The 14,534-nt window shown below is 39.6% G+C and overlaps 1 protein-coding gene across 6 annotated transcripts in view; it reads left to right on the forward strand.

The window, feature by feature from the left end:
• The first annotated feature begins 612 nt into the window (after positions 1–612).
• The window catches only part of stau1 (staufen double-stranded RNA binding protein 1), a 46,844-nt gene continuing 32,922 nt past the window's right edge, over positions 613–14,534 (forward strand). For 4 of the 6 annotated variants that reach the window (XM_059980589.1, XM_059980591.1, XM_059980593.1 and 1 more), the window contains exons 1-2: positions 614–800; positions 6,080–6,354. In XM_059980589.1, coding sequence (XP_059836572.1) covers positions 6,159–6,354 — 196 coding nt within the window. In that variant the 5' untranslated portion in view covers positions 614–800; positions 6,080–6,158. Of the gene's footprint in view, positions 801–6,079; positions 6,355–14,534 lie in introns of all 6 variants that reach the window. The other 2 variants (XM_059980592.1, XM_059980590.1) reach the window with 2 other exon arrangements.

Here is a 14,534-nt window from a genome sequence, read left to right on the forward strand (position 1 = left end):
CAGCTGCCACCATCCGGGAAACGGTACCGCAGCATAAAAGCCAGGACCAACATGCTCCGGGACAGCTTCTTCCACCAGGCCATCAGACTGATTAATTCACGCTGACACAACTGTATTTCTAAGCTATATTGACCTGCTGTATATACTATTTATTAAAAAATATTTGCACATTCAAACAGAGACGTAACGTGAAGATGTTTGCTCATGTATGTGAAGGATGTAAGAAAAGTCGATTCAATTCAAATGTCCGCTATCCATTTCCCTCCACAGATTGTGTTACCTGACCCGCTGAGTACCTCTATCTTTTTTGTGCGTTCCATTCGTTCAGCATCTAAACTGAAATGCAGACCAAAGAGACTGCAGATGCTGATATCTGGAGCAACGAGTTCCCAGTGCAGACCCGAAACGTCCACAGATGCTGCCTGAGCTAGCGCTTTGTGTGTTGGTACCGGTTCGGCACCACAGCTGAAATGCACTCGAGGGTGGTCATAACCTGAAAGTGCGAGCGGGGTGTCAAACGATTGAAGTCGCTTCACATGCGCCGGCTGCAGCTCCGCGATCCCAGCTGGCGGGGCGGGCACAGTTTCTGTGGTAACGCGGCGACATCAGTTCCGGTGGCGCGCGGGGCTCTGGGAAGGTGAAGCGGTTAAGGTCGGTTCCGCCGCCGGTTCGTCCGATTCTCTTTAGTGTTTGCCGTGTGTCGGTAGCGGGGAAGCGGCTCATTCTCCTGCTTTGGCAGCGAATGGATTAATTCGTTTCTTCAGAAATCCAGCTGCACATAGGCTTTTTGAAGAGAGGAGGTGAGTTGGGCTGGGGGAGGAGGGGGTTGAAAAGGGAGAGCGGTGCGAGGTCCCGGTTTGGGAACTTTTTACTTGCTCGCTTACCGAGGCCTGGCTGGTCGCCGGGGGAGGGGGAGGGGGATTGGGAGTGGAGGCGGCGGCCAGAAAAATCACGTTGGCTCCGGACTCTCCCAAGCCGCTTACACTGACGGATGTAGTTGGAAGGGGCAGGAGTGGGACGACATAAAACGATTAGGCCGCATTCTGGCTCATGTGAGCTGTCTGGTCGCTGGGCTACAGCCCTGGAATGAGAGCAGTCCGCCGGGAGCTTCCACCTGTGGGACAGTTATTGGAGTCACAACCCTTCACCAGTCCGTTCACGCGACTCGTGACCTGATTACTCCAAGTCGCCCTTTCATCCCCATCTCGCAGAATTCCGCTTACTTCAAACTGCTCTACGAATGCGAATTTCCCCGAGGATCCTCCTGTCAGAACTTCTGAAAGGAAATGTTACTTAAGCGAATGTTTCCATTGTTGTAGGAATTGTGGTAATGTAGCTGAAAATGTCCTGTTTGTCATTTAATAAATCGTGAGCACAAATGTTTTCTAATGTAGGTGATATAGATGATATTAAGTATCAAAACAAAGAGTTTATAGTAAATGCCAGAATAATATGTGAAATAGAGGGTACAGAATCTTTTGAAGTTGGTAATTCAGATTATGGAATAGTGACTGACAATCCTGATCCTCAAACATAATCCACAAATACAAGTTCCTCTTGTGCTCACTTATAAATGGGGGTGAGGTGGGAGGGTTCGGAAGGTTGTTTTTCTTAATTCGTAATAGCTTACCTAGGGTTGTCTTCGGCATTGTAAATGTACCACTCATCTCTTAGCTAGTTTTGATGTTTGCAAGTTTTAGAACATGGGTTTAAATTTTGCCAATTTGTTTTCCCCACACTCTGTAATGCTATAAGCTTTTTTGTGTAAACAGTGAAGTTTATGTAGACGAGTTCCAATACGTTGTTTTTTTTTATATGATTGTCATTAACAGTCCAGTTTAGTAAAAGTCATCCTAAGTTTTGAGAATGGTGATTTCTGTGCTGATGTGTTGTGGTTGTAGGGCTGTAAGTAGTTAAAGTGGTGAAGACCATAAAATATTTTCAAAAGCAAATGCTCCAAATCTGGGAATCAATGAAAGAGATGATCAGCAAGTCTGTTAATTTAAAACACTAATGCACAGCCCAGATGCTGCCAGACTTGCTATTTATGGCATTCTTTTTGTTCCTTAAGGCATTGAATACTACAGTAGAAGTTTAAATTTAGTATGTTGTAACAAGGCATTGGTGTAGATCAGAGTAGTACATGAAATTTGATGTAGTCCATAATATTGATGGCAAGAGATTTTATGAGTTTCAATTTTTGAAACATGGTCCTAAATTGGAATGCTCAAACTAACTAACTATTGCAGTTTTGGCATTAAAAAACAGGAATTTTTCTCACACTCAATGGACATGCACTAAATAATTATGATAGTTAGACAAGGGATTTTGCAGATGCTGGAAATTCAAACAACACACACACAAAATGCTGGTAGAACACAGCAGGCCAGGCAGCATCAATAGGGAGAAGCACTGTCGATGTTTCGGGCCGAGACCCTTTGTCAGGACCCTATTTATAGTCTGAGTACACATTTCCTTGACTCAAGTAGGCGGATTTAATTAAAAAGGCAACATTTGTTAAAGTAATCTATTTTTATAAACGTTACTGGTTGCTTTGTTTACTGTGCCCCAGTATATGAAAGGCATTAAACTATTAGACATATATAAATATACCAGGAAGAGTGGTTATGAATGCAAACAGAGACCTATAATTATGGAACTTGAATAATTTGATCTTTTTGGTGTTAGCTACTCAATTATTTGCAAATAGGTTGATACTATGAAAACAAGGTTAAAATCCTGCATTTCCATAAGGGAATAGCTGAATATAATTTTTTCATTCATAGTGGCATTGCTTCCATTTTTCAGAGGTTACAAAATTAGATTTTTATCAGCGTGCTAACAAGCTAATGATCCTTAATAAAATCTTTATTTTAAATAGTTTTAATGTTCAATCAGTCCATAAATGGATACTGAAAATTGCATGGAACACTACAGCACAATACTGGCCCTTTGGCCCATGATGTTGTGCCAACCTTTTAACCTACTCTTAAGATCAATCTAATTTGGCACGGACTAGAAGGGCCAAAATGGCCTCTTTCCGTGCTGTAATTGTTATATGGTTATAATGCTTCCCTCTGTTTTTCTTTTTATTATTTTTCTGTAGTTGATCAAATGTTTTTTCTCTCAAGCCTCAGTTGTATAGAGCATGGGATTTTTAAAAATTTTTAAGTAATTCTCAGTGTTGAATTTAAAATTGATGCAATCTCAGTAGCATTTTTCTTTCTCCGTATATTTAATGCCAGTCTTCAATATTAAGTTTTCTTTCCAGAAGAAAACATTCATTTACCATATCCTTAAAATTGTCAAATGTTTTACAATTATTGAATTACTTAAATTGTTATGGAGAAAATTCATGCATGTTGGCTTAATAATCAAATTTAATATTATGGCTCTGATAAAATATAGTTTGGGTGTTCCCTTTTTCCTTAGTTTCATGGGAGATTCAGTAGTTTGAGATGACAAAAGGCTCCTTGTTTTAAAACAACAGCTGAAAGGATTTGGTATGAGTGCAACGTCAAAATTTCAAAATCCAAATATAAGGAATTGTAGTAACAGATGTCTTAATAGGATGTCATTGAGCAAAAATAGGAAAATGGCATGACTTCATTCATTACTGAAAAAGGAATAGGAGAACAAGGGATCAGTGTGATAGAATGTCCTGTATAAACTTTGAACAGAACAATGGTGGGTAGAAGATCTAAATGCATAAGATATGTTAACTCTTTTAAAAAGTATTTTGCATGTAATGATCAAAAAGGCTCACACGTTATTTTGCTTTATATGGTCAGATTTTACCTTGCAGTTAAAGAGATACTATTGTACTCTAGTCTGTGTATGCTGTTTAGGATCATTCAGAATACATTTTTAATCAGACTCTGATCTGTGAACTCAGTCTAAGTGCCCAAAGGCTTTGTCTTGTAATATGTTTGCCTAGCAAGAAGGCTGTCAATTTCAGATCCCAAGTCAACTAGCAAGTTTTAATTGCTTTTTGAGGAAGTTTTACATTGCTGCCATCCTCTTTGAGAAGTGCTTCTGAATAGTTTGGCTGTGATATTTAAGTATGTCCACTTTCCTTTAATCTCAGAGCCAAGATGTTCCACTTGTAGAATAGATTACTGTCAATCAAACCCATCAATTTGCCAAAAATTTTATGTTCCAATCTTAGTTGTGTGATCTCTTGTATGATCTGAACATGTGAGTTCAGATGGCATTTTTGTCAATCTCTGTTTTACTGCTTTCTGGAAATGTATAATGAAAGTTGAAGATTCTATTTAAAGAAGCTAAGAAGATGGATATAGGACTTTTTATTTAAAAAAAAGTTCATGAGTAGATCAAACAGTTGGCCAAGACAGTGGCAGATAGTGTTGCGCATGAAAAAAACGTGAAGTAATTCACTTTGGAAATGAGACTGAGAAATCAGATTATTTTCTTTACAAGAGGTGAGTAGGAGAGTAAACAGTGTTTTGAATACCACTGAAAAGCTAGTGCACACTCTGAAAAATAAATGGTGATCTGTGGAATTAATCAACCCTGTGACCCTTGATTCTGGAGAGTTTTGCTAGTTAGAAATATGGTCACACTTATTAAAATTATGACTCCTGGAGGTCATTAAAAGGGTCAGATCGTGATATATGATACTAACCTGTGAAAGTGTTAAGAAAAATGGGAGGTACTGCATGTGTTTTTAAAAGTACAATTTTAAGGAGAAAAAGAAATTTAACAGAATCATGGTTTACTATTCCCCTTAGGGTTGAGCTTCAAAAACATTTCTGTTTATCTAAAAATCTGTTTTGTTATCCATTTTGTGCTCTTTGGAAGTACATGCTGGTGAGAATAGGATGATCCAAGAAGACATAAGATGTAAAACAGACATTTAAAATATAATGTGAAAGCCTGACGATCAATTTGAATCTAAATATAGATTGGGTTTAAGCCAGATTTCAGAAGTGGAATTATGATATTCTAATACAGTTGGCCCTCCTTATCACGGGTTCCACATGTGCAGATTCAACCAACCGCAGATTAGGAAAACCTGGAAGTTCTCTGTCCAGCACTCGTTGCTTGGGCATGTACAAACTTTTTTTCTTGTCATTATTTCCTAAACAATACAGTATAACATCTATTTACATAGCATTTACATTGTTTTAGGTATTGTAAGTAATCTAGAGATGATTTAAAGTACAGGCAGTCCCCGGGTTACAGATGAGTTCCGGTCTTGAGTCTGTCTTTGTCGCATTTTTGTGTAAGTCGGAACAGGTACACTTGGTATTATTTAGTGTCAGTCAAACGTTTATCTTAGTATATAGTATATTTTACCTTTCTATGCATATAAAACATTTAAGAAACATATGTATTTCAATAATTAAACCACTTCGTTGCTTAGTAATAATTGTAGCTTTCACCAGGGCAGGGCCTTTCTCATTTTATCCTTTAAAATTGTTCTGATTGTTCACCAACTGTAGCCTAACGCTTTTCCAATGACCGATGGCATTGCACCTCTTTCTGATCGCTTTATTACTTCCACTTTATTTTCAATCTTCATCATTTTCCGTCAACGGAACAGAAACACTGCGGATTCAGTAGTAGCCGCGGGCAGCGGGTCCTCAGCTCCCCCAGGTCCTAAAGTCCACCCACACTGAGACAGGTTAAATAAGGAACTTGAGTATCCGCGTTTTTTAGTATCTTTACGATGCATCATGCGCAGAATCATTGATGGAAAATGATACATGGCAGCTACTTTAAGATACTTTTTCTTTCATAATGTGGAAAGAAACTAAATTGTAAATCAGATGGGAAAAAGGCACTTTTTTTCCATATCACTTAATTACTTTATGGATTGATTTGCTTGACCATTGTTTACTATGAGGATAACTAAGCATTTTCATTTGGAGCAGTATAAAATTTTGTGTTAAAGTTGCAGGCTTATTAAATTTAAAGCTTCACTTTACGTAAAAGTATTAAATTATAAATCTCTTATTTTCAAATCATGATAATGCTCAGTATTGTAGTAGAGATTGGTTTTTGTGGCTAATTATTGCAACTGCTGAGCTATGATAATTTTCATTTTGTTTTTCAGATAGATCCTGCTCCTGCATATTTCTGATCTTAACCAATACCTCTAAAGTCTTCTGTAAATCTAATCTTCCTAAAAGTTAATGAATTGGAAGTGCGAAATGTCTCAGATTCAGGTTCATAACTCATCTTCCAGTCTATCTCAGCCTCATATGGGTAGCACTGTTGGCCAGAGTATTCCTTCTGGCCTCGGTCCTCTGGCATCAGAAAGTGCAAGTAGACCACTTCAAAGCTCAGCTTTACCCTCTGTGTCTGCTACTTCCACCACCGCAGCTGCAGGTATGTATTGATGTTCGATGAATTTCTTTACAATGTTTTGGTCTAGCTCACAGGTTCCCAACATTTTTTATGCCATGGGCCATTACCATTAATTAAGGGGTCCATGAACTCTAGGTTAGTAACCCCTGGACTAACTTAATCTTTTTGTTCAACTGCAAAATGCTGCACTGAATTAATATTCCAGCTCATGAAATCTGGCAAGGCTAGCAGTTATTACTATTCAGAATATGCAATGAGCCAGTTAGCCCTGTGCTATATGATAGCAAGGCAGTATTCCATGCTCTGGATTTGACAGTGCTTTGGGTAGTATCAGTGCTTCTCCAGAAGAATGATGGTGATTGAAGTTCCTCTAGTTACCTATAGAGAACTCTGAACAACACTAGCATGCAGACCACTGTCTATTTTCTTCATTGTAAATGCTTGATTTTCCAGATTGCAGAATTCTGGAAGACTATGAAATAGCTAAAAGAGCCTGCATTTAACTTCAGATGATATAGGGTATTCTCTATTGGCTTTGTCTGCATAGTTCCTCTGGAAAGATTATACTACCCTAACCTATAGAGCATAGCTGATGTCACCTCGCTGTTCCGTAAACACATTTGTACTTTGGATGCTTTTCCCAGATATATCACGGTAATAGTGTATTAATTCATTGTTTATCAGGAACTTTTAAGTCTTTTGTAATTTTGCATTACTTCATTTTTTACATTCTTCCGAGGCATCTGTTCCTTGGTTTACCACCTTGGTAGCAAATTCTGAAAATCTACATTGATTTATGATCATTTTTTCCATTACATTTCCTTGATGATCCTCCTATGCCACCAGTTATCTTATTGTTTTCTTTCTTCTCCTTGCCTTCTGCCTGCCTCCACTTGATTACTGTTAATTAATGACAGAAGATGGGAATTAGCTTTATCAAATGTAGAACGGTTTCTGCCCTTCCTCTATTACTGTCATTGAAATCAGCCTATCTGATGTGAAGCAAAATTGAAGTCCCTTCTTCAGTTTCCACTGACCAGTCATGGCACCATGAATCTTTCCTAATGCCACTTCCACTTAAGGCCAAAATGTGTGTTTATATTGTCAAGATCAACTTCCTTTCATCTTATAGCATGCTGCAAGAACTTTGTTTATGTCTGTAATCTAGCTTTCTCTCCCAGGCCCAGCACTTCTGATCTTGATCTGTAATTCCTTTATCTTCTCAAAGCAGAATTCTCTAACCATCTCAAGTACAGGATATCCAAAATGCTTTTTCCAAGCAATAAAACTATTGTTCTGCGAATTAAAATGTCTGGAGAGAACAGACACTCAAGTTATTTAAATATACATTGGGTTAAGAATTTTGTAAGTGAAATGGAATTTAATGATATGTGTCCTTTAACAATTTGTTTAAATGTGGGTAATTTTTGATGAATAATAACTGAAGAGGAAATTTATTTCCTTTGCTGCTTTAAGTACATTGATGCATCATATATCGTCAGTGTTTCACTGGATCTCTGAAATCATTGTTTTGTACTTTATTTAGAATTCTCCATTAATGCACATGACAAGTAGTACTGGGGAGCTCTATTTATTGTTATATCTAACCCAAATATGGTTTTCTTTTCAACCACTTGTTTCTATGGCACACTTCTGAAAATTACAGCAAAGATGTAATATCTAATTTTTGGGCACATGAAAGCAATTTAATTTTGTTCTCTATACTATCCTTTGATTGGCTTTGAGGGACTTGAAAGAGTTTGTATAATGTCATCCTAAGGTGACCTTCATTTTAGGATATTACAGTTGTCTTCACTTCTGTGCAAATCAAATCTGCTTCAAATCAACCTAGTCTAATTTTGTCTTTTGTCAAATTTGTACATAGAGTTATAATATATACCATACTGTTATAAAAATTTAAAATTTTACTTTGGATAACAGATTTCGCTGTCATTTTTGTGTTAATATACTAAGGAAACAAAGTTCCACCCTTTCCAAATACAGTACTGGGTTAGATTTATATTAGACTAACCAGAGAATGCTGAAAAATCTGCACTTTGAATACTGTTGTTTTATGAAATGGTGTATTTGCAGTTGAAAGTACCTTGTATTATATCAGTTATCTTTTATAGTTGAAGAAAAAGTGGTCTATTCTCTAAAATTAACTACATTTATGTTGTGAGCTATTCTGATGGCACAGAAAATTAATATAGACTATGCTAGCTTAAGAAGGAGGTAAAGTGTGGATTGTTTTCATAAGAAGCTTGTGTAGTTGTGGAAACCCTGTACTTATAGAGTCCACGAGCCCTGCAGCACAGAACCAGGCCTTTTGGCTCATCTAGTCCATACTGCCTAGTCCCATCAACCTGCACCTAGACCTCAAAATCCAAAATTTTGTGTCAAATGTTGAAATTGAATCCACAATGACCACTTCTACTGGCAATTTGTACCACAATCTCATCACCCTTTGAGTGAAGAAGTCCCTCTTAAATATTTCCCCTTAACCAATGACCTCTAGTTCTAGTCTCACACAGCCTCAGTTGAAAAAAGCTTGTTTGCATTTACCTGATCTCATAATTTTGTATACTTATATTAAATCTTCCCTCATTCTCTTATGCAGCAGGGAATAAAGTCCTAGCCTACTCAACCTTTCCCTAACTCAGGTCCTCAAGTACCAGAACATCCTTGTAAATTTTCTCTTTACTCTTAATATTATTGTTGATGTTTTTCCTGTAGGTAGGTGACCAGAACTGAACACAGTACTCCAAATTAGGTCTCACCAACTTCTTAATCAGTTTCAATAGAACATCTAACTCCTGTATTCAGTTCTTTTGATTTATGTATGCCAAAATCTCTCTTCATGACCCTATTTACATTTGATGCCAATTTTAATGAATTGTGGATCTGTATTCCCAGATCCTCTGTTCTACTGCACTCCTCAGTGTCCTACCATTCACAGTGTTGGTCCTTCCTTGGTTTACCCTCTCAAACTCATTGTTTGTCTGCACTAAATTCCATCTGTCATTCTTGTTGTCATGTGCAAATTTGCTGATCAAGTTCAACATTTTATCATCCAGAATGTTGATAAAGATGACAAATAACAAAAGACCCAGCACTGATCCCTCAGCACACCACAAGTCACAGGCCTCCGGTCAGAGAAGCAGCAGTCCACTGCCACGCTCTGGCTACTCTGCAAAGTCAATGTCAAATCCATTTACTATCTCACCCTGAATGCCAAGCAACTTAACCTTCTTGAATGGTCTCTCATAAGGGATCTTGATTAATGGCCTTGCTGCAGTCCATGTAGACAACATCCACTATTTTTCCTTCATCGAGTCACTGAGTAGAATGGCTGAAGATAGATTGTACAAGGAACATTGTCCTGGAGCCACTTTTCTGCAAGAACAAGCAAGCAATGATGGGTTAGCCGCAGATGAAAGCAAATTAGCTTGTCTTCCAGAGAGCAAAACCTGATGGGGAAAGGTGGCCTGCAGGGTTTAGCCCCGGTCAAGCATGCCCTCTGTGCCTCTGTGTCTCCTTCCTTGTGTGGCTGTAATAAGTGACACAGTGGCATGAAGGCCTGTACATGCAACAAGCAGTACCCCTGCCATTGATCTCGCCGATGATCAAATATACAGTGCTTGCATTATTTTATATTACCAATGTCCAACATGGTCTTGATAAACCAGAAAAATATTTAAAACAAACATCTGTACCATTTGTTGGACCTGGAGAGGCCGCTGTGACCCAAGTGCACTGCCATCTATCGGGTAGTGACTCCTCTGTAATCCATATACGGTCCATAACCTCACTGCTGTTTTGCCTCAGTTCTTTAGATTTTGCTCCTGTACCTCAAGTAAATACAAGTGCAAAAAATCCATTTAAGATATCCCCCATCTTTCAGCTCCAGGCATAGATGACCTCGTTGATCTCAGTAGACCAATTTAGTCACTTGCTATCATTTTACTCTTAATATATCTGTAGAAGCCCTTGGGATATTCTTTCACCTTGTTTCCTAAAGCAACCTTCTGCCTTCTTTTAACCCCTATTATCCTCTTAAATGTTCTCTTGCATTTCTTATTCTTTTGTACCTTGTTTGTTCTTTCCTGTTTGTACCTGCTATGCACCTCCTTAACCAAGGCCTCAACATTTCTTGAAAATCAAGGTTCCCTAAACCTGTTGTTAGCCTTGTCTTTTATTCTGATAAGAACATACAAACTCTGTACTCTCCAAAATTCACTTTTGAAGGCCTCTTACTTACCAAGCACATCTTTGTCAGGAAAAAAATGCCAATTCACACTTGCTGTGCACTCAGTGGCTAGTTTATTAGGTACAGACTATAAGTCATAGGAGCAGCATTAGGCCATTTGACCTTTTGACTCTGCACCACCGTTTAATCATGGTTGATCCTTTTTCTTCCCTCCTCAGTCTCACTCCCTAGCTTTCACTTTGTAACCTTTGATCCTGTGGCCAGTCAGGAACCTATCTATCTCTGCCTTAAACACACTACACAACCTGGCATCCACAGCTGCTTCTGGTAACAAATTCCCCTAATTCACCACCCCCGCTAAAGAAATTTCTCCTCTGTTTTAAATGGATGCCCCTCTATCCCGAGGCTGTGCTCTCTTGTCCGAGACTTCCCCACTATAGGAAATAACCTTTCCACTTCTACTCTGTCTAGGCCTTTCAACATTCAAAAGGTTTCAATGACACCCCCCCCCCCCACCCCCAAGCCTTTAGGGTGTTCTGCACAAGGACTCCCTAGTCCCTTTGCATCTTAGATTTTTGGGTTTTCTCCTCATTTAGAAAATAGTCTGCACATTTATTCCTTCTACGAGAGTACATATCCATGCATTTTCCAACATTGTATTTCATTTGCCACTGTCTTGCCCTATCTCCTAATCTGTCTAAGTCCTTATGCATCCTACCTGTTTCCTCAACAGTACCTGCCTTTCCACCAATCTTTGTATCATCTGCACATTTGGCAAGAAAGCCATCTATTCCATCATCTAAATCATTAATAAACAGCATAAAAAGAAGTGGACCCAACACCAACCTATGCTGAACACCACTAGTCACTGGCAGCTAACCAGAAAAGGATCCTTTTATTCCCACTTTCTGCCTCCTACCAATCAGCCAATGCTCTAACCATGCCAGTAAATATCTTGTAACACTTTGGGCTCCTAACTGGGTAAGCAGCCTCATGTGTGGCACCTTGTCAAAGGCCTTCTTGAAAATCCAAGATGGGTTTTCTTGATGCATCCACTGCATTCCCTTTATCTATGCTACTTATAATTTCTGCAAAGAATTCCAGCAGGTTTATCAGGCAAAATTTTCCCTTAAGGAAACCATGCTGACTTTGTCCCATCTTGTCCTGTGTCTCCAAGTACTCCATAACCACATCCTTAATAACTGACTTCAACATCTTCCCAAACACCGAGGTCAGACTAACTGGTCTGTAATCTCCTTTCTGCTGCCTTCTTCCTTTCTTAAAGAGTGGAATGACATTTGCAGTCCTCCAGAACCATGCTAGAGTCTAATGATTTTTCAAAGACCATTACTAATGCCTCCACAATCCACTACCCCTTTTAGAACCCTAGGGTGCAGTTTATCTGGTCCAGGTGACTTATGTACCTTTTGGTCTTTAAGCATTTTGAGCACCTTTTCCCTTGTAATAGTAACTGTAGTGACTTCTCTTCCCTCACACCCTTCAACATCTGGCACACTGCTAGTGTCTTGCACAGTGAAGACTGAAGCATTTAGTTCATCTGCTATCTCCTTGTTCTCTGTTTTTATTTCTCTGGCCTCATTTTCTAGCGGTTCTATATCCACTCTCCTCTCACTTTTATTTTTTATGTACTTGAAAAAGCATTTTCTATCCACCTTGATATTGTTTGCTAGCTTGTTTTCATATTTCCTCTTCTCCCTCCTAATGCTTCTTCTAGTTGCGTTCTGTAGGTTTTTAAAAGCATTCAAATCCTCTATATTCCTGCTAATTTTTGCTTTGTTGTATGCCCTCTCTTTTGCTTTTAAATCAGTTTTGACTTCCCTTGTCAGCCACTATTGTACTATTTTGCCATTTGGCTATTTCTTTGTTTGTGGATATACATCTATCCTGCCTTTCCTAATTTTTCTGAGAAACTTGCTATTGCTGCTCTGCTATCATCCATGTCAGCTTCTCCTTCCAATTAATTTTGGCCGATTCCTCTCTCAGAACACTGTAATTTCCTTAACTCCATTGCTACATCAGCCTTTACTTTCTCCCTATGAATTTCAAGTAGAACTCAATCACATTGTGATCACTGTCTCCAAAGGGTGACTTTACCTTAAGTTCCCTAATCACCTCTGGTTTATTACACAACACCCAGTCCAGTGTAGCTGATACCCTGGTAGGCTCAATGATAAACTGCTCTAAAAAGTCATTTAACAAATTCACTTTCTTGGGATCCATTACCAACCTGATCTTCCCATATACCTGCGTGTTGAAATCTCTTATGACTCTCATAAAGGCCTTTTGCCCTTTCTGTTTGCTGTTATAATCTGCAGTCCACACCTCAGCTACTGTCAGGAGGCCTGTATTTATCTGCCGTCAGGGTCCTATGACCCTTGCAGTTTCTTAACTCAACCCACAAGGATTCAACATCTTCTGATCCTATGTCACTTCTACTGATTTAATGCTGTTCTTTACCAGCAGAATCATGCCACCACCTCTGCTGACCTTCCTAGCCCTCTGATACAACATGTAACCTTGGACATTCAGCTCCCAACTATAACCATCCTTCAGCCAAGATTCACTGATGGCCACAACATCAAACCTGACAATCTAATAGAGCACAAGATCATCCACCTTATTTCTTGTACTCTGTGCGTTGAGATATAACACTGAGTACTGTATTTGCTACCCTTTCATATTCTGCATCCCTAATGCATTGATACTCACCCTGCTGGCTACAATTTTGTCCTATTCAGAGTCCCTTCACTCCAGTTCCCATCCCCCTGCCAAATTAGTTTAAACCCTCTCCAGCAGTTCTAGCAAACCTTTCTATAAGAATATTGGTCCCCCTCTGGTTCACATGCAACCCATCCCTTTTGTACAGGTCATACCTTCTTCAGAAGAGATCCCAATGATCCAGGAACCTGATGCTTTGCCCCCTGCACCAGCTTCTCAATTATGCATTTATCTGCCAAATTGTTCTGTTTCTACCCTCACCGGAGTGTGGCATAGGTAACAATACCGAAATTACTACCAGGTGCTTCTCAACTTTCTGCCTAGCTCTCTAAATTCTCTCTTCAAGACCTTATTGCTTTTCCTTCCTATGTCATTGGTACCAATATGTACCAAGACTTATGGCTGCTGTACCTTCCTCTCCAAAATGCTGTGGATGCGATCTCAGACATCCCTGACCCTGGCACCTGGGAGGTAACATATCATCCAGGTGTCCTGTTCACGTCCACAGAATCTCCTATCTGTACTTCTGACTGTTGAGTCCCATATCACTACCACTTCCCTCTTCTCCCTCTTTCCATTCTATACCACAGACCTGTGCTCAGTGCCAGTAACCTGGTCTCCGTGGCATTCCCTGGGAGGTCATCCCCCACAACAGTATACACATTATTGAGGGGAAGGACACAGGAGTGCTCTGTGCTTACTGCCTATTCACTTTTCCATTTATTCTCCTGAAATTCACCCTGCTACCCATCTCCTGTAACTGAGGGGTGACTACTTCTCTGTAACTCTGATTATCTCCTTACTCTCCTATACAAGCCAAAGCTCATCCAACTGCTGCTCTAGATCCCTAACATGGTCTTCGAGGAGCTATAGCTGGATGCACTTCACATAGATGTAGTTCCCTGGGAGCCTGGGTCTCCCAGAACTCCAACATCCGTCATGAACACACAGTGCCTTTTAAATTATACTCCGTACCCCTGACACAGTAAGAAAAAAGGGTAATTTATCAACTTACCCAGAGCCACTCCCACTCTCAGCACTGGCCCACTCCCAGCAATGGCTGCTTCACTTGTCCCTTCTATACCCTTATTTACTCTTCTGTGCTGCTCCTGCTGCTGATTGGGCTGCCAGAATGACACTGAATGCCCACGAGGCTCTCCTTTTAAGCGAGTGCCACTGAACTGTGAGCAACCTCCTCACTGAGGGCTGCTCCTGCCACTGATTGTGCCATTGGAATGATACTGAACACCTA

Source organism: Hypanus sabinus, chromosome 9 (genome assembly GCF_030144855.1).
Source record: "Hypanus sabinus isolate sHypSab1 chromosome 9, sHypSab1.hap1, whole genome shotgun sequence".
Classification (NCBI taxonomy): domain Eukaryota; kingdom Metazoa; phylum Chordata; class Chondrichthyes; order Myliobatiformes; family Dasyatidae; genus Hypanus; species Hypanus sabinus.